The 18084-nt window shown below is 51.4% G+C and overlaps 1 protein-coding gene across 5 annotated transcripts in view; it reads right to left on the bottom strand.

Annotated features, from left to right (window-relative positions):
* Positions 1-374: 374 nt before the first annotated feature.
* The window catches only part of DPP3 (dipeptidyl peptidase 3), a 29057-nt gene continuing 11347 nt past the window's right edge, over positions 375-18084 (bottom strand). For all 5 annotated transcript variants that reach the window (XM_019737801.2, XM_019737800.2, XM_074336734.1 and 2 more), the window contains 16 exons: positions 17346-17435; positions 16655-16792; positions 16010-16084; positions 15337-15430; positions 12158-12288; positions 11915-12045; positions 11775-11833; positions 8833-9027; positions 8542-8654; positions 8090-8182; positions 6502-6564; positions 6279-6403; positions 6046-6166; positions 4812-4991; positions 2568-2730; positions 375-928 (listed from right to left, as the gene is read on the bottom strand). In XM_019737801.2, the coding sequence (XP_019593360.2) occupies positions 756-928; positions 2568-2730; positions 4812-4991; positions 6046-6166; positions 6279-6403; positions 6502-6564; positions 8090-8182; positions 8542-8654; positions 8833-9027; positions 11775-11833; positions 11915-12045; positions 12158-12288; positions 15337-15430; positions 16010-16084; positions 16655-16792; positions 17346-17435 (1944 nt within the window). In that variant the 3' untranslated portion in view covers positions 375-755. The remainder of the gene's footprint in view (positions 929-2567; positions 2731-4811; positions 4992-6045; positions 6167-6278; positions 6404-6501; positions 6565-8089; positions 8183-8541; positions 8655-8832; positions 9028-11774; positions 11834-11914; positions 12046-12157; positions 12289-15336; positions 15431-16009; positions 16085-16654; positions 16793-17345; positions 17436-18084) is intronic.

Genomic DNA, 18084 nt, shown 5'->3' with positions numbered 1-18084 from the left:
ACCATGTCCTTTCTTCCTGCCTCCCTGTAGAGGTCCAGGCTCAAAAACAAAACAAGACAAAAAGAAAAACAAAACAAAAAACCCCACAAGGCTTAAGACATTAAATCCTAGGATCCTGACTGAAGTTGAGGGTTTCCAGTTTTTAGGCTCCCAGAATTTTTTTAAATACAAGAAATGCCACAAAGGAGGACACAAATTGTGCAATGTTCGTCTTAGTAACTGTATGCCTATCCTCACTTAGAGGTGACCTCAAAATCCTGTTGTGGATGGTAGCCTAAAAATGACCCCCCTCCCCAGGCCTTGATCCCACTAACCTCCCAGGAGCAAAAGAGAAGTGCAGCAGAAACAAGGAAGAATGGCACAAACGCCAAAGATGGTGGTTGTTTCTAATATTTATTTTTCTGGTTATAAAAGTTGATACACGAAGAGTATTGGGCTGGGAGAGGTTTGGAGTCCTGCAGGATCTAGCCGGTCACTTCTCAGAACTTCCATCTCCTCATCTGGGAAGCAGGACAAGGCACCCTGCCTTGCTCACTCCACAGAGGGCAGCACAGATCAAATGAGATAACACAGGAGAAGCACTTGGTAAACTGGAAAGTGCTAGTAAATGGAAGGGGTTAGTGTCCCACCCTCGGCTGAGGTAGCACCAAGGCCTGAGATCCTGCCCCACCCCTCACCCCTAATACACAAACAAAAAGGGGGCCACTTGCAGCCTTGGTTTGATGCAGTAGGGGAAGGGGCTGTACAAATCTGCTTCAAGCCTGGCCAGATGGGGGCCCACTGGGGCCCTTCCAGAACCGGGCATCAGCTGTGGCCAGCTGGGTGAGGGCCTCCTCCAACTCTGGCCCATCCTCTGGGAAGCGCTCGGAGAAGGATCGGATGAGGCCGGCAGCCGAGGCTTCGTACTCAAGAAGCTGTACTTCTGAGCCTGGGAAACAGATGGAGAGAAAACAGCAGCAGAAAAAGGTCTTCATAGGGAAGCAGAATCATCCTCCTCCTCCTCATCATCGGAGCAGCTAGTTCTTCCTGAGCTCTTACCAGGTGTCAAAAATTGTACTCAATGTTTTAGGTTTACTATCTAATTTAATCCTTACAATAACCCTATGAGGAAGGAAATATTAAAGGAGGAGTACTTAGTGAATTGCTGGATTCATTCATTCATTCATTCATTCACTTAATAAAGATTTACAGCAGGTGCCACGCTAGGTAGGTGAATCACACATAGTCCTTGGCCTCCAGGACCTTCCAGCTCAGCAATTGCTTCATCTTTTCTACTGTGGGAACTTGGGCAAGTTTCTCAAGCTATCTAAGCCTCAGTTTTCTCATCTGTAAAATGGGGGTGAGCACAGTACCTCTTCTTTCAAGAAGCTGTGGGAGTGCTCAATAAGTACTAGCCACCATCCGTACTATCTCTGAGCCTATTTACTCACCTACTAAATGGGGCTGTTCCAAGAGTCCCCTATTCGAATACTCCTGAGAAGCACTTCCCTCTAACACACTTCCACTACTCTACCCACCCACCAGCGGTGGTGCGCTCTGTGGCATCGTGGGGTGTACACAGCTCAGAGCACAGGCTCTGGGTTCAGATGGCCCAAGTTCAAATTCTGGTTCTGCCACCCACTAGCTGGGTGACCTCAAATATACAGCCCCTCTGTGTCTCAGTTTCCAGCTAAAAGATGGCGATAACAACACTCACGCTGAGTTAATCCATGGAAAGTTTGTACCCAGTGCCTGGCATATGGAAGTCCTCAGAAGTTAGCTACCATCACCATCAGCACCACTACCTTTGAAAATCCAACCTGTCCTTCAGGCCTCGTTTAACTATCACTTCCTCCCCAGAACCTTCCCTGATTCCCTCCAAGGTGGATGTGATCTTCAGGTTCACTGTAGTGGCGGCACAGTATCAACACTGGCTTTATGAATAAACCCAAACCTAGAAAGTTCAAGTGACTAGGCCAAGGTCACACGGCAGTTCTGAAGCTCATGCTCTAACCACTGATTGGCACTGCCTCTTCTTAAGTGCCTCATGGGCCAGATGTTGGGAAAGATGAGTCAAAGGATGAAAGGAAAGTGAATGCAGCAAAGGCTTTTAATACAAAAAGTCCAAGCACCATGCAGACAGGGTCAGGGCTTTTGAGAATAGAATCATCACTTGAGAAGGGAGAGGGACCACAGGGCTCCTGATGTCTATCCTGAGCTCTGCCGAGTCACACTGTCCCCTGGGTTCCACTCGGCCTGCTGTGTCCCAACTCACTGCCTGACCTGCCCTTGCTCCAGGGTGAGGGCTGATTCTCCAGTACCTGGGGTCTGCCTGTTCCACCAGCCCCTGCTCTGCTCGCCTTCCTCAAACTGTCTTACAACCAGCTCGGCCCTGTATATGCAGTGGTGGTGATGGTGGTGGTAGGTGCCAAGGTTTTGGTCTGAGGCTTGGCACGGGGAGGACCATGGCAGGGAGAGAAGCAGGCTCACCCCAGGTAGCCCTCCCTGAGCCCCCAGTCAGTTCCAGGCCCCCTTTGTGCTCCCAAAGGGCTGCATGGCACCCCAAAGTGGGCTCAGGAGCCCATTACCTTCGAGGCGAGTGTTGGGCTGAACGATGAGCTTCCGAGATTCCTTGCGGAGCAGCACCGTGTCCCTGAGGGTGAGGAAGCACTCGGGGGAGGCATCAGTAACCGCCGCATACCCCTCGTACAGGGCCCGGCCTCCAGCCACGTCCCCTGTGGACTTCAGCACCTGTGGAAAGGCAAAAGGGGTCACTGCCTAGGTGCCTAGGTGGGCGCCCACCCTGCATCCGCCGGGCTCTGCCAGGGCCACAGCTGATGGTGCCCAGCCCCGGACCATATCTGCTGTCACAGTGTTGCCGTGCTGAATAAGTGAACACTGTAGATCAAGTGCTTACTTAGGTCATAGTAAGTGCCCGTTAAAATGAAGCGAATGTTTCTCATTTGAGCTGTGGACACAAAGGCATTACCATCATCCACTTTTTAAAAAAAAAAATAAAATAACTCACACACACAGTAGCAAGTACATATGTTATAAAAAATAGTAAGAAACTCATACAACCATCACCCAGATTAAGAGTCAGTCCAATGACCCCTTCTCGACTACACCTTGCGGCCTCCGGATCTGAGGAAACAGCCCTCACTCCTGTGCTTTGATTCCCTTATTTTCCCTGAGTTTTACTCTCAAGGATTCTGTCCATTTTTGCCCGTGTTCTGTGATTTGCTTTTTCTGCTTGAGTTACGTTTGCGATCCCTCTGTGTTCGTGCATGCAGCTCACCCTTCTCCCTGCTGTATGGTAACCCACTTCTAAACACACCGCAACTTAACCTCTTCTACTGTAGATGTGTAACTTATGCTTTTGGCCTCTCAGGACTCGTGCGGATGTCCTTGTACGATGATCAGATGCAGGTTTCACCAGCAGAATCGATGAGCTGGAGACCGGGTGAATGTGTGACCTTAAATGGCAATACCCACATTGTTCTCCAAAGCTGCACCAGCTTCCACTCCGGGAAGCGGCAATGGCAGTCTTCACTGCTCAGCATACCAGGCTGGTGCTGGCACTTTTTCCTTTTTGCCAAGCTGGTATAAATCTCACGGGGTTTGACTTGCGCTTCCCTGATTACTAACGAGGTTGAACATCTTTCCCATAAGTCATCTTCCTCCTCTGTTCATGAATTTTGCTTATTTTTCTGTTGGCTTGTCTTCGCTTTTTCTTTTTCAAGTTCTTTATATATGTAAAGATGCTAACCTTTGTTAACATATATGTGGTAAATACCCTATCCTCGTGTAAGACTTGTCTTCTCACCTTCTTTATGGTAACTTATGAATGAACAAAATTATTTTTAATGTAGTGAAAGGGACCGATCTATTCCTTGATGGCTTGTTTCTCATGTTTGCAGCAATTCTCCTTCACCCTGAGACCATAAAGATATTCTCTCAGTTTAAAACTTTGCCTTTCACATTTCATTCAGCCTTTCATCTCTCTGGGATTGATTATGTTTACAGTATAAGGTAGAAATCCAATTTGTCTGTCCATAAGGATAACCTATTGTGCCAGCACCACTTATTAAACGGACCCTCCTGTCTCCAGTGATCTGCAATGCCACTTCTGTCATATTCCAGTCAATGCTTGGTTCTTGATTCCGTTCGATGGCTCAACTTGTCTATTACTGCCCCAGAGTCACACTGAACCAATAATCTTAGAATAAATTTTGATGTCTGGTAGAGCAAGTCCCCCAACCTGTTCGGCTTCAGGACTAGCTAGGCTTTTATTCATGGTCCTTTATGTGTCCATCTAAATTTTACAATCAGCTTGTCAAGTTCCATGACAAACTCTCCTGGGACTTTATATCACGACTTCTCTGATCACCCAAGCTCTGCAATCTTACTGTCATATCTCACTCTGCAATTTCAATTTCCCCTCCAATCTCATTCGCTGTCACATCACCCAGTTTTATTGTCTTTATAGCTCTTGTCATGATCTGGAATTATTAGGTTGGTGCAAAAGTAATTGCAGTTTTTGCAATTATTTTTAGCCTTTTAAACCACAATTATTTTTGCACCCAATCTAATCTCGTTCACTTATTGTCTGCATATCTATTGTCTACCTTTCCTCACTATACTATAAGAAAATGCTCACAGCTTATTCTCAGTGCCTGGCACGTGGTAACTAACACCCGGCATATACTCATTGAGTGAATGGATGAATGCATTAATTAATTAATCAATCAATCAATCAAGAGACTATGAGGCAGTGTTAAAGGGTGGGGAGAGGTTGGAGGGGTCCTCTGAGGTGAGAGACCGCCACTTACCTGGAGTCTCCGTAGGAACCGCTCCAGGGCGGGCTTGCCCACGGACCGGATCTTGCTGCGGTCAAGGCGGACCCGGGCATCCGGGCGCCCATCAGAGCCTGTGGTAGGAGTGACGGTAACGAGTCCCTCACCAGCCTCCAGCAAGACCCTCAGGATCACAAACCGGGCCTGCATATGGGCCTGCCGGGGCCCAGGAGAGAAGAGTCATTTGCAGCTCTGAAGTAAGATGCATCAAGTGCTTGATCTAAGGACTGATATATAGGACGTGAGCGCTGAATTCTTCTTACTGTTCTATTCTCCCCTTTTCTGCCTATTCCTCTCCCCTCAGATACCTCCTCCTTCCTCTGCCCATAAGGGAGGGCAGGTTGCCCGGGAGACAGGAAGGCCATTTCCAGGCAGGACCTTTGTCACCAACATGCTCTCTGCCTCTCCAAACCCTACCCTGATGACAGCAGTGTCCTTCACCACCAGGATCCCAAACACTTTCTGCTCCACCATCTTGTTTACATTTAACAGAGGGACAGAAAGGACATCATTATCCCCAGGTGACAGATCACAAAACAGAGGCCCAGAGAGGTAAAGTGACTTGTTTAGGGTCACACAGCTGGTAAGGGAGAGCAAGGACTCAGACCCAAGTTGCCTCACTCTAACATTTGTGTTCTTTCGATGACATAATATTGCCTCCTTTAAACATGCTTATTTGACTTTTTCAAACATTTCTATTGCTTATCCTATTTCCAAAGTACATCTCATAACTGAGCCAGTCCAGCCCGATGGCTCTGGAGGCAGACTGTTTGGATCTGAATCCTGATTTTGCTGCTTACCATGAGTTACTTAATCTCTTTAAGCCTCAACTCCCTCATCTCTAAAATGAGAGGAATAATAGTACCTACCTCCTGGGGTTGATATTGGGAACAAATGAGTCATAATAACTGTTATAACTATGTGTGGCACAGAGTAAGTCCTATGCAAGTCATCTATTAGGAGTCATAGTAATGTCATCTCATTTGATTCACCCTCAAAAATGGGCAGGGAGATTATTACTCCCATTTCACAGGCAGAGACATTGAGGATCGCAACAGTGATGTGAATTGCCCCCATACACAGTGGAGTCTGAGATTAAATCCAGTTCACGTGCCTTATAGGTATGGTGGTCCCATCCCTGTATCCAAAATCCTGATCCTGGCCCCTACTTCAGGCTCCCCGACTCCTGAGGGCTCCCCGTGACTCCCACCTGTCTCCAGCTGGAGGCCTCAGGGGTGTAGAACTCAAGAGCGAGCAGCCCAGCCCGAACCATGTTGAGCCAGTTCACGTAGATCACATCTTCTGCATCAGACCCCTCGAAGCCAAAGATCCTAAGGGAGGAGAGGGAGGTGGTGGGGCGTCCGAGGCTGCCTGGGCCCTGCCCTCCCTGCTGGCACCCCTCCCCCCACAGAGGAGGCCTGCCCCCACGCCTGCTGTTCGTACTCCAGCACTTGGGGCTGGAGGCAGAGGTAGAGGCCCACGCTCTCAGCCCGGCACTCTTCGTAGCTTGAGGCGATGGTGCTGAACTTGCTGTCCCAGGTCTCCCCGCTCCGGTACCAGCTCTGAATCTGGAAGGGAAAGCCCAGGAAGCAGGCTTAGGGGTGGCTGCCACTCCACCTGTGTCCACCCTCCCAGCATCCTAGGGCTTCACTGAGGCTGCCCTCACCTGCTCCCCCGTCTCCGGGTTGACCACTGTCTCCTGGTCAAAGTTGAACACTCCTTTCTCATCCTGCAGGAGACAGTCATTGACATGGGGCGAGTGATGGAAAGGTGGCCGTGCTCAGGTCCAAGCCTTTAGCCCCAGGATCCCAGGGCCGGACGAGTGGCTCAGAAAGGTGATCAGGGAGCAGTGAGCAGGTGGCAGGAGCAGCACGTCCACGGACACACTGCTGTCTCCAAACCTGTGTCCTGGGACACCTGCTGCTCTCTCAGAGCTCCCGGGAGGTGGGAGAACCAGGGCCACTGCACCACTGCACAGAGAGCGACTCTGAGGGCAAGAGGGGAGTGGCTTGCCCGAAGTCCCATGAAGACCCACTGTCTCCATACCCCAGTTGGAGATGTCCCAGCGGCAGGGCCAGAGAGCCTGGCGGCAACTCCCTGTGCAGCTGGCAGAGGCCCCAGCACATGCCTCGCTCCCTCGAACTAGCATCACCCTCACCACGCTGTCCACGTGCCCGTCTTCTGTGCATCACCACCAAATCCTCACAACCCCCCTCCAAGGAAGGTTCTATTACTACCCCATCTCCCAGAGGAAGAAAGTGAGGCTCAGAGACTCAGAGCCCCAAAGCAGAATCAGAGCGCACAACCTCCCTGCACACTGTCTCTTAACAAGAACACCCATTTGCTGAGGGCTTCCTGTGTTCTGGGCAAGACCCAACACTTTGCTTTTATTCCTCACAACAGCCCATCGAGTAGGGGTCAGGAACCCCATTTTACAGATGGGCCAACTGAGGATCAGTGAGGGGAACTGACATATCCAAAGCCACAGAGTGACCACATTTGTCCCTACTTTGCTGTGACTTCAAAGCCTGGACAAGGCTGATAACAGGCTGCTGCCCTCACCAGCTGCTCTCTGAATCCTCCTACTTCAGGCCCAGATCCCAAGGCCCAGCTCCAGTCTTTCCTTCCCCATTCAGTGGGGCAGCCCTATCCCACAGGGAGCAGGCCCCCCCCAGAAACCCACACTCCAATGTCCTCACCCCACCCGCCTCCAGTCATCTCATCTGTGCAGCTCTGTGCTGGGGGTCCATAATGGGCTCTTCTCAACCTACGAGAAAGCCTGTCTGTCTTTTTCATATTTCCTGAGTGGGTGTCAAGGGGGCTCTAGCCACTCTGGCCACCTGGCAGGAAGAGGCTGCTCTGGGGAGAAGCAGCCCCTATGATACCTGGAAACGTACAAGCTCCAGGGAACAGCAATGCAAAGACAGACAGTGCTTCAGCCTCAGGACTGGGAGCATCCAGACACTGCCCCCTCCCAGCTTATTTGTCCCCAGCACTACCTGAGTCACACCCTCAGGGCAGGCTTCCTTGATATGAGCCAAGAAATACCTCCTGTGCAAGAGACTCTATAGTGGGGGGACCTTAGCTGGACTGTCCTGCAGGTCCCATTCAATCCTTGGAGCTCCTGGGACATCTTGGGGGAGGGAGAGATACTGAAGGCAAAGACCAAAGCAGTTTCACACTTGGAAAGGGCTGCTCATGGAGGAAGGGAGCTGTAGGCCTGGGCACCAGGCATCCACGGGCCACGTTCTTACCTGCACAAAGAGCTTGCCGCTGCCGTGGCCCAGCAGCTCGTGCAGGCCCACCTGCACATCAAAGGACGGTCCCTTCCAGCGGATGTACAGGTCCTACCAAGACAAGCAGAGACCCGTGCTATTGACTGTCCCATCACGGCCACACAGCCTGCCAACGCCCCTTCTGCCAGGCCGAGAGCCCATCATCACACACGTTTGGCAAAGGCCTACCACACACCAGGCTCTACACTGGGCACTAGGCGGCCCATCTCATCCTTGCAACAACCCAGGAGGAAGGGACTGCCTCCTGTGTTTGACAGGTGAGGAAAACAGGCTCCAAAGTCACAAGGTCACATGGCTGGGAAGCGGCAGAGCCAGGACTGAAGCTGTGCTCTTTCCCCCTTCCCTGCCTTCCTGGTGGTGGCGGAGGTCAGGCCCGACCCAGCCCTGACCCCCGGGCTGCCAGTGCCCACCTTGTCATCCTCCTCCAGGAAGGTGAGCTTCTCCCGCTGCGTGGCGTAGGCCACAGCCAGCACGTTCCCCAGCGACACGTTCTTAAAGCCTTCTGTCTGCCTCAGGTCGTCATCTGAAGGAGAGGGCAGGGAGGGGAGAAGGGGCAAAGGTCAAGGGTCACAGACAAGAGCAACAGGTTGGGATGGTGAATTGAGCAGGGCAATTTGAGGCCGGGTGAGTATATGGCGGGAAGGGGGCGACTCTCAATGGAGGTTCCTGGTCAGGGGTGCTGAGGGCGGGCTGAGGCTCACAGTTGGGGATGTTGATGCCAGCAGGGATGCCGGAACCAGCGAAGGTGAGAACATCCAGGGAGGTGAAGTCGGGGGTGAGGAACTTGTCCTTCTCAAAGGCCCGGGGCCAGGGCAGCTCCTTCAGCAGCTGCTCCGCGCTCGCCACCAGCCGCTCAAACTTGGCACTCATGGCCTTGTTCACCATGGCCACGAAGCCTGCGGTGGGGAGAGAAAGGTCTGTGGGTCGGCAGAGCTCGGGAGGGGTCTCACATCCCACTCAACCCCTCTACCCCTCCAGTCTTCATGCATGTAGTGACTGCCTGCTGTGTGTAATGCGCCTGTATGGGGACAGCAGTGACCCAGGCCTGGGCCCTGCCTTTACAGAGGTCACTGAGGTGAGCCGGGTCTGGAGAGAAGGCCTCACTGGATAACAGCTGAGATGGATCTTAGAGTTTATGGGGAGTACGTAGGGGGTGGTCTGGAAAGGATCAGATTCCCAGCGGAAGGGACTATATGAGCAAAGAAGGACGCTCTTCTTTTGGGGGGAAGTGTGAGCTGTCCCGCGTGGCTAGAACATTTGGCTTGTGTGGCAGTGCGCGAGGCTGCTTTACAAATGGGCTGGGACTGATCCTTTCACATTCAATGCAGTTAGAGTTCCTGGCTTAAAGCAGTGTTTCCAAAATGCCCTCCACAGAACACGTTTTCTATGCAAAGCTTCATAAAGAAAGAGCTACCTGATCAAATAAGTTTAGGCAGCACGACATACTCTATCTCCAAGTTCCTAGAGGTTCCTAATCACATTTACATATTAAAGGTACTGAAAAGTCCTGTAGGCAGAGACCCCTTGCTGCTTAGCACCAAACCCTTCTTCTGGATGTAATTCCTATTAACCCTGAATGAACTATACCTCAGAAAGGCCTGGCCTAGACTACTGCCTGGTCAGGCTCTTGAGAACAATGGGTTAACCTGGCCAAGAGTCAGGGTAGGCAAAGCCTCCTTGTCTGGATTCACTCTGTTCAATGGAATCGTCACACCAGTCCAGGGAGAGAGGGTGATTAAAATAGCAAAGAAGGAAAAGCAACGTATATGTCCAACAATTGGCGACTGACTAAATAAATTCTGGGGCAGCTATGTGATGGCATGTCATGCAACTGTTAGACATGTAGGATAGTATCAAATGTCATGGGAAATTATTTATGATACATTGTGAATACTAAGCAGCTATTAAAAAGAATGTGGTAGGGCGGCCGGATGGCTCAGTTGGTTAGAGCGCAAGCTCTGAACAACAGGGTTGCCGGTTTGATTCCCACATGGGTCAGTGAGCTGCGCCCTCCACAACTAGATTGAAGGCAACGAGCTGCCATTGAGCTTCCAGAGGGGCAGCCGGATGGTTCAGTTGGTTAGAGTGCAAGCTCTCAACAAGGTTGTCGGTTCAATTCCCGCATGGGATGGTGGGCTGCGCCCCCTGCAACTAAGATGGAAAACGGCGACTGGACTTGGAGCTGAGCTGCGCCCTCCACAACTAGATTGAAGGACAACGACTTGGAGTTGATGGGCCCTGGAGAAACACACTGTCCCCCAATATTTCCTAATAAAATTAAAAAAGAAAAATCCAACTTAAAAAAAAAAAGAATGTGGTAGGACTATATGTACTGATTTGAAAAGATACCAAGCTTTACCGTTAAGTGAAAAAAGCAAATGACAGAACAATGTATACAATATTCACAATATCTACCTGGATAGATTAAAAGTAATGTACGTGTGTTAATGCTTAGACAAAGGTCTGGAAGGACTTGAACTCAGCCGTGAGCTGTGGTGACCTCTGGAGAGGGGTGACATAGAAGAAGGTAGTAAAGGAGAAATTTCACATTTTATTCTACATACTTCTGTACTGTTCTCATTACTTACAACAAACATGGATTTTTAAGTTACATACACACACACACACAATTACATGCTTTTAAACATTTATAAGCTCTCTATAAAAACAAAAGACAAAAAGTATATTCCAAATTTTAACCTTGGGGCAAGTAAAATCACAGTTGGTTTTTTTTCTGTATTTTCAAAATTTGTGGCTATGAACATAGACTACCTTTCTAATAATAATGAGTTATAATGGGGGGCATCTGAGATTGAGGGTGCTGAGGAGGCCCTTGGGTACTGGCCCTCAGAGCAGGCCTGGCAAATCAGGACCTGGGCAGGAAAGCTGCAGGTATGCACACCTGCCTCTGCCCTGCCACCTTATGCACTGTCCCTGGGCCTGGATCTACGGGCTCAGACCCAAGCCAACCATGGCGGCTGGCGCCTTCCTCTCTCCTCCCAGGCTAGTTTCTCTGGCTTCTGGCAGTTGGATGCTCCAGACTCTATATCCAGGGGCTTGGCAGAGACAAGTCTAAATTCTCAGGCTGGATGCCCTGCCTTGCACAGGTGGGTCCTGTAGGGGATGTGGGCACAGTGGCCAAGGCAACCTGCCACCTGTCTTGGGATGACAGCAGCTGAGTCAAGTTCACAGTCATGTTATTATGCTCCCATTCACCAGCACTTTTATGCACCTGGCATTGTGCTAGGTAGTCTGCATATAATATCTCACTTCCCCTGGCACCCAAAAGGGAGCGACTATGCTTAGAGGTGGGGTTAATTGGCCCAAGATCACAAAGTCGGGCTTGGAACGGACAAAGCCAGTGCCCAAACCAGATTACCAATGGCAGCACAGCAAAGTGGCTCAGAGCCAAGGCACCCGGGCTCGGCCACCTACGTACTGTGCCTCGGTTCCCACATCTGTAAAGTGAGGACAGAAATCCTCACAGGATAAACAAGCGCATATAGGTAAGTGTCCACTCCAGGGCACATCATCAACTCTGGCAGTTGTTATTATTAGTATTACTGCCCAGTGGGAAGGGGAGAGCCCTTAGGGGACGTGCGGAAAGGGTTACTGATCTGACCTCCCGCCTCCCGGAAGTTACCTTCAAACTCTCCACGGGAACCAAAGGGGTCTCGGTAGCTCTCGATGAACCCGATGTAACTGAAGGAGAGAAGGGCAGAGATGGAGGAGGGGCGGGAAGGAGGGGGTGGGGTGGGGTGGGATGAGGTTGAGCCCCCTCACCTCTCCACAATGGGGCCTTTGTCCTGGATCCAGAAGCGGGAGCCCCTCTTGTGAGCCTCAATGGAGCCCTGGGTGAAGCTTTCTATATACTGAGCCAGCATCTGCTCCTGGTGGCTGTTGGCTGCATACGTCTGGGGGTGAGCAGGGGTTGGTTAGCCTCAGGCCACCCACCCACCCCTTACCCGCCCTATGCTTCCCAGAGGAGCTTGGAGCTCATACACCACAAGCCCCAGCCAGCCCTACCTTGGCCTTCTCCAGGTGCTCCACCACCTTCTGGAGGATGGGTGCATAGTCCCCCCGGGTCACCCGGAAATGGCTCCCCTGGAACTTGCAGCTCTTCAGCTTGGAAGTCATTTCAGAGTCAAGAGCAGGCTCTGAGGGAAAAAGCGTAGCTCAGGGGAAAGGCGAGAGTAAGACACCCCAGCAGGCTTCTCACCATAACATTATTCTACTCTAAGCTCTTCCATGGCTGTCCACTGCCTACAGAAACTAGTATAAACTTTCATCTTCAAAAATATACACATTAAGTAGCATGAAATGTTCTAAGTGCTTTACATGTGGCAACTCATTTAAGCCTCACATCACTCTGAGGAAAGAGGAAAATTATTATCCCCATTTTACAGATGGGGAAACTAAGGTACCGAGAGGTTAATTCCAAGATCACATGGGTAAGACGTAGCAGGGGAGGATTCACATCGTGTGGCAGACTGTATTTTAAAAAGATAGCCCGGGGCGGACGGGTGGCTCAGTTGGTTAGAACGTGAGCTCTGGGCAACAGGGCTGCCGGTTCAATTCCCCAATGGGCCAGCAAGCTACAACTAGAGTGGAGTCAATGAGCTGCTGCTGAGCTCCCGGGTGTCCAGATGGCTCAGTTGGTTGGAGCGTGGGCTCTCAATCACAAGGTTGCCAGTTCAACTCCAGCAAGGGATAGTGGGCTGCACCCCCTGCAACTAACAATGGCAACTGGACCTGGAGCTGAGCTACACCCTCCACAACTAAGATTGAAAGGACAACAACTTGACTTGGATGGAGCTGATGAGTCCTGGGAAAAACACACTACTGTTCCCCAATAAAGTCCTGTTAAAAAAAAATAATAATAATAAAAGTAAATAAAAAATAAAAAGATCGCCCTACCCTACATGTAATGACAATGGTCCTAATAAGAAAACAAGAGGGTGACTGGGAACTAGATATGATAAGAAAGAAGTTGAAGAGCTGTGGGAAGGGCCGTGAGCCAAGCAATGCAGGCAGCTTCCAGAATCTGAGAGGGAGGGAAACGGATTTCCCCAGGAAGGCTCCAGAAGGAACTGGAGTTTCATTTTAGATTTTGGGCCTCCAGAACTATAACAGAATAAATTTATGTTGTTTCATGCCACTACATTTATGGTGATTTGTTACAGAAGCCATGGGATACCGACATACTGTTACATTTTGCTTGTTGCCTCTGATCAATAAAACATACTTCTAGTTATGTAAAAAAAGAAAAGCCCCAGAATCTCCCAACTCCCATCAGGACGTGGGAGCTATATTCTCGCTTATTGAAGGAGGGCAGGCTTATGACTACAGCAGAAGTGACACACGGGACTACTGAGGCTAGGTCATAAAAGACAACACAGCTTCTGCCTAGCTCTCTTGGAGTGCTCGCTCTTGGAGCCCAGCTATGGTGAGCAATATGAAAAAGCCACGTGAGGCGTTCTGGTTGACAGCCCTAGCTGAGGTCTCAGCTGACAGACAGCTAGCATATACCGCTGGATGTGTGTGTAAGGAAACCTGCAGATGATTCCAGCTCCCAGCTGTCAAGTCAGCCCCAGTCTCCAAGTCTTCCCAGCTGAGGCCTCAGCCATGGTCAAGCAGAAGCAAGCTGTTCCTAGCATGCCCCATCCAAATTCTTGACCACAGAGTCCGTGGGCACAAAACGGTGGGGTTATATCACTAAAGTGTGGGGATGTTTGTTACACAGCAATAGATAACTGATGCACTCAGGCAGCATGACTCCAAAGCCATTGTCCTATATTGCATCCTATAAGTACAGGCCCAGCTTATATTCTGGTGTAATCTACTCCTATTCCCTTGAATCCCATATCCCTTTCCCTAGTCAAATCAAACTAGTTGCTAATTCCTAAATTTTCCCACCACTCTGCCTTGGCTCATGCTGTTCCCTCCACCAGAAGTGTAGTTCCCCACCCATCTTCACTTATTCATACACCAAGTATCTGAGTATCTACCAAGTTCTAGCCACTGGGGAAATAATGGTGAATGAAACCTAGTCCCTCAAGGGGCTTGCAGACACGTGGAGGAAAAGGAAAAATAACTGGGAAATTACTGGGTGTACTGATGGGGAAGAAGGGCCCGGACTCAGTTATGGGAAGACAGAGAAAGCTCCTGGAGAAGGTGATGTCCAAGCATGGCCTAAAGGATGAGCAGATGTCATCAGGTGAACATCTAGAGGGGAGGGAGAATATTCCAGGCGGGAAGGAGGAAACAGTCTGTGCAAAGGCCTGTGGAGAGTATGTGAGAACATGGCGTTTTCAGGGAACTGGAGGCTGCTGAGCATGGCTGGGGCATGGAGTCTCAGAGGAAGACTGGGAGGGATATGAGGCTGGGAGCTGAGAAGCTGTAGGTGGGTAGGGAAGGGAGGGCCAGATTGCAAAGGTCCTCCTAGGGGCCTGGACATTCCTGCCCACACTGCATCCATTTTCCCCTCACCTGGAAACAGACCCTAATTTTCCTTTGAGAAACCCCCACCACTACCACCTCCAGTTCAGGTGGAGGAGGAGCCGACCTCATTGCTTGGCTCTGAAGTAGGCTTGGGACCAGATCTAGCCAATCAGAGACCTGGCCCTTGACCACAGGGATCAGTTCATAGGTAAATATGGGATCCACATAGAGAAACTAGAGCCACTCCAAGACCTTATGGAGAAGCTTCTGGGAGCAAAGGACCCTCCTTCTGCTGAAACGGCCAGGCTAGTGTCTCTGTGGGAGCAGCTGTGAATGAAGCCAAAGAAAGCCCAGCCAAGAGATGGAGAAACTTGTTTTTCAATTTAATTAAAATTGTCATTAATTTATTGGGGTGACAATGGTTTGTAAAATTATATAAGTTTCAAGTGTACAATGCTATAATACATCTTCTATATATTGCATGGTGTGTTCACCATCTAGAGTCAGTGAGAAATTTCTGAGAATACCGTCTGAGCAGCTGGATCCAGCTGTGCCTAAATACTTCCTACTCTTGGCTTTTTAATTACACAAGGCTGTAAAGTCCCCTTTTGGTTTAGGCAAATATAAAATAGATTCCCTCACTTGTAGCCAAAGAGTTATGAACAATGGAGCCCTTAGAGATGGATTTGGGCTTGACCTTGAGGTACTTTGAAAGACACTTAGTAGTAAGTTCACCATCCCCACATATACAGAAAGGAGCTCACCTGTGCCAAGCACGGAAGCCAGGCGCACCTCATAGCGGGGCTTCCCATCCTGGTCGACCTCCTTGAAGAGCCGTGTGTTATAGGCACTGAGGTTCTGGAAAAGACCAGGGCAAGGGATGAGGGGAGAGGAAGTCCCAAGAGGGCTGTGGGGAGGCATAGGGAAAGCGGGTCACAGCAGGAAGAAGACACAGAGACAAAGCAGGCTGGGGCCCCCTGGGGACCTGCCTGAGTCAGCTGCGAGGGGAGAGAGTCGGTGGGCAGGCCAGGGCAGACTCTCCTACTCTGTTCAGTACACTGAGCACTGACTTTTACTAAGCACTGACTTAGCTGGGCCAGGTACCACGTGACCTAAGCTAACCCAGAGCTACATGAGGCAAGCGCCATTTCACAGACAAGGAAACTGGTCACACAGCTGCTGAGCAGCTAAGTTGGGAGGTGAACCCCACATGTGGACTCTCCGGCAGCTCTCATGTTCTGCCTTGACCTGCCCTTCGACCTGGGGTGGGGTGAGGACATCTTCATTTGAGCCAGGCTGACTCTTAGACAAGGATCCCCAAGTCTTCTCCACCTCAAGGACCCAAGATGCCCGGGTCTCTGGGCCCACGCTGAGACCCAGGAGTAGGTGCCAGGGGCGAGGGGGCCCCGTCAAACCACTGCCCCAAGTTCCCCAAACCTGTGAGTCCAGAAAGTCTTGGGCCAGTTTGGCATCTTCCATGGTACAATCCCCAGAGAAATAGGTGGTGATGCCCTGTCGGTGAAGGAGGCAGATGGAAAGGAGAAGTTGCTGAGGTCGGAGGCTGCAGGGTGGTTGGTGAATCCCTCCCCGGTGCATGCTCTCCAGCCCCAGGTTTCCTGCACCTCCTTCTCAGCAGCCTCTATTCTGTCTCCCTCCATCTCTTTCCAGGGAAAAAATTGTAACACAAACAACAGAGGCCCTCCTGCAGCTCTGCTCCAGCCTCTCACGGGTCGGCCCAACCCTAAGGCTTCCCATGTCACTCACCCTACATAGTTCCCAAGCAGCCTCCAGAGGCAAAAGCCTGGGTCCCCCTCCTTTCCTCTCCTTCCCTCCTCAGCTCCCTCAAGCTCTCAGCTCTTCTCTCCTTCCCTCCTTCTGCACAGAGCATCCCAGGATATCAGAAAGCATTCCATCCAACTTGCTTCCCATTTTACAGATGGCAAAACTGAGGCCTGAAGTGGGGAACAGCTGTGCCTCAAGAGTGTGAGACAGAGCCTGCTGCATCCCCATTGAGTCCCTTTTCTCCATACCAGGTGGCCTGAAAGGACACCCTCCACTCCCCTGTATGGTTGGGGTCCTTACCTCCTTCCCCAGCCCGAGGTGTCGAAGCCTCGGCTCCAGAGAGAACATCAGCTCCCCGCAGGTCTGCCAGAGGCCCCTGACTGCTTCTGGCTGCTGCTGGGAGGCCTTACTCCCCAGGATCACACGTTCCAACTTCTCCTGCAGGGGACGGGAGGCCATTGGCGCAGCCACATCACCTAAACCTGCCTTGTGGGGCCTCCACAACCACCCCCAAGCTCTTCTCCCACAATCTAACACCTTCAGCTTCTAGTGCGATCGATGGGCCAGCAGCATTGGGATTGCCTGAGAAATGTCAAATTTCAGGCCCCACCGCAAACCTTTCAATCAAAAGCTGCATTCCAAGCTCGCCAGGCAGTGCGTGTGCACAGTAAGGGCTGGGGGCCCTGGTGTAAGACCTGCCTCGGCCCCAGATGAGCCCGAGCCCCAGTCCCAGGGAGGGACTCCTGTACCCAGGCTTCTCCACTGTGCCCAGGGATGACCACCAGGCTTCATTTCTGCACGCACCTAACAGTTCACAGAGCACGTCCACGTCCTCCCCTTGGGTCAGCAGTCAGGAGGCTGCACCCAGCGAGGCTGGGAGCTGACCTGAGCTCATGCAGCGTGGCAGTGACAGGGTTAGGGCTCTGCTCAGGGCCTCCCTCCCATCCCACTGACCCCCAATTTCCCACCTTCCCCGCCCTCCTTCACTCACCTTCGGCAGGTTGGGAACAAACTTGGTGTCACCGAAGGACTTGTAGTTGCCCATGTTGGAATAGACCCCCGCAGCATAGACCAGGAACGCCTGGAGGGAGGTGGGCATCAGACACCTGGAGGCACAGCCTCCCCGCCCCAGGGAGGTGCCCTCCTGAGAGGTTAACACCCAGAGGAACCAGTATAGGTGAGGCTGGGAAATGTGGGGGCAGGACCCAGATCCCAGAAGGCCCCCACCTGGCCCCAACATACCAGGGAGGCTGCACCCCTGTCCCACCAAAATGGCCTTCTCAGTAGCTACCAAACACAGCCACCTTTGTTCCTGCTACGCCCAACATGCTCTCAGTCACCTGCAGCCGTCCCATGACCTTTAAGGCCCAGTCTAAACACCGTCACCTGCAGAAAGCCTGTCCTCTGCCCCCACCTGGCAGGCAGCTGGCACCGGAGGCACCAAATGCTAAGGCTGGAGGGGTCCTGGTCCTCTACTCTATGGCTTCGGCTGGCCCGAAATCTAGTCTCCCTTCCTCCAGCAACGAAACCTCACATCTTCCTTTGGGCAGGGAGGGGAGGAGCTCCCCTCGCCCACTGCAGAGGTGGGCATAGGCTCAAGGTGGCCAGTTAGAGCCCTCCCTATCCAGGAAATCTCCCAAGTGCAAAGAGAGCCTGTTTTGTCCTAGGGGTCACCAAGCCTGGAGCCCCTGCAGCTCCCTGCTGGAGTCAGGAAAGAAAGCAAAGCTGAC

The sequence above is a fragment of the Rhinolophus sinicus genome, linkage group LG06 (assembly GCF_036562045.2).
Source record: "Rhinolophus sinicus isolate RSC01 linkage group LG06, ASM3656204v1, whole genome shotgun sequence".
NCBI classification, from domain to species: domain Eukaryota; kingdom Metazoa; phylum Chordata; class Mammalia; order Chiroptera; family Rhinolophidae; genus Rhinolophus; species Rhinolophus sinicus.
The sequence above is the reverse complement of the archived record's forward strand: the minus strand, read 5'-3'. Positions and strand labels throughout refer to the sequence as shown.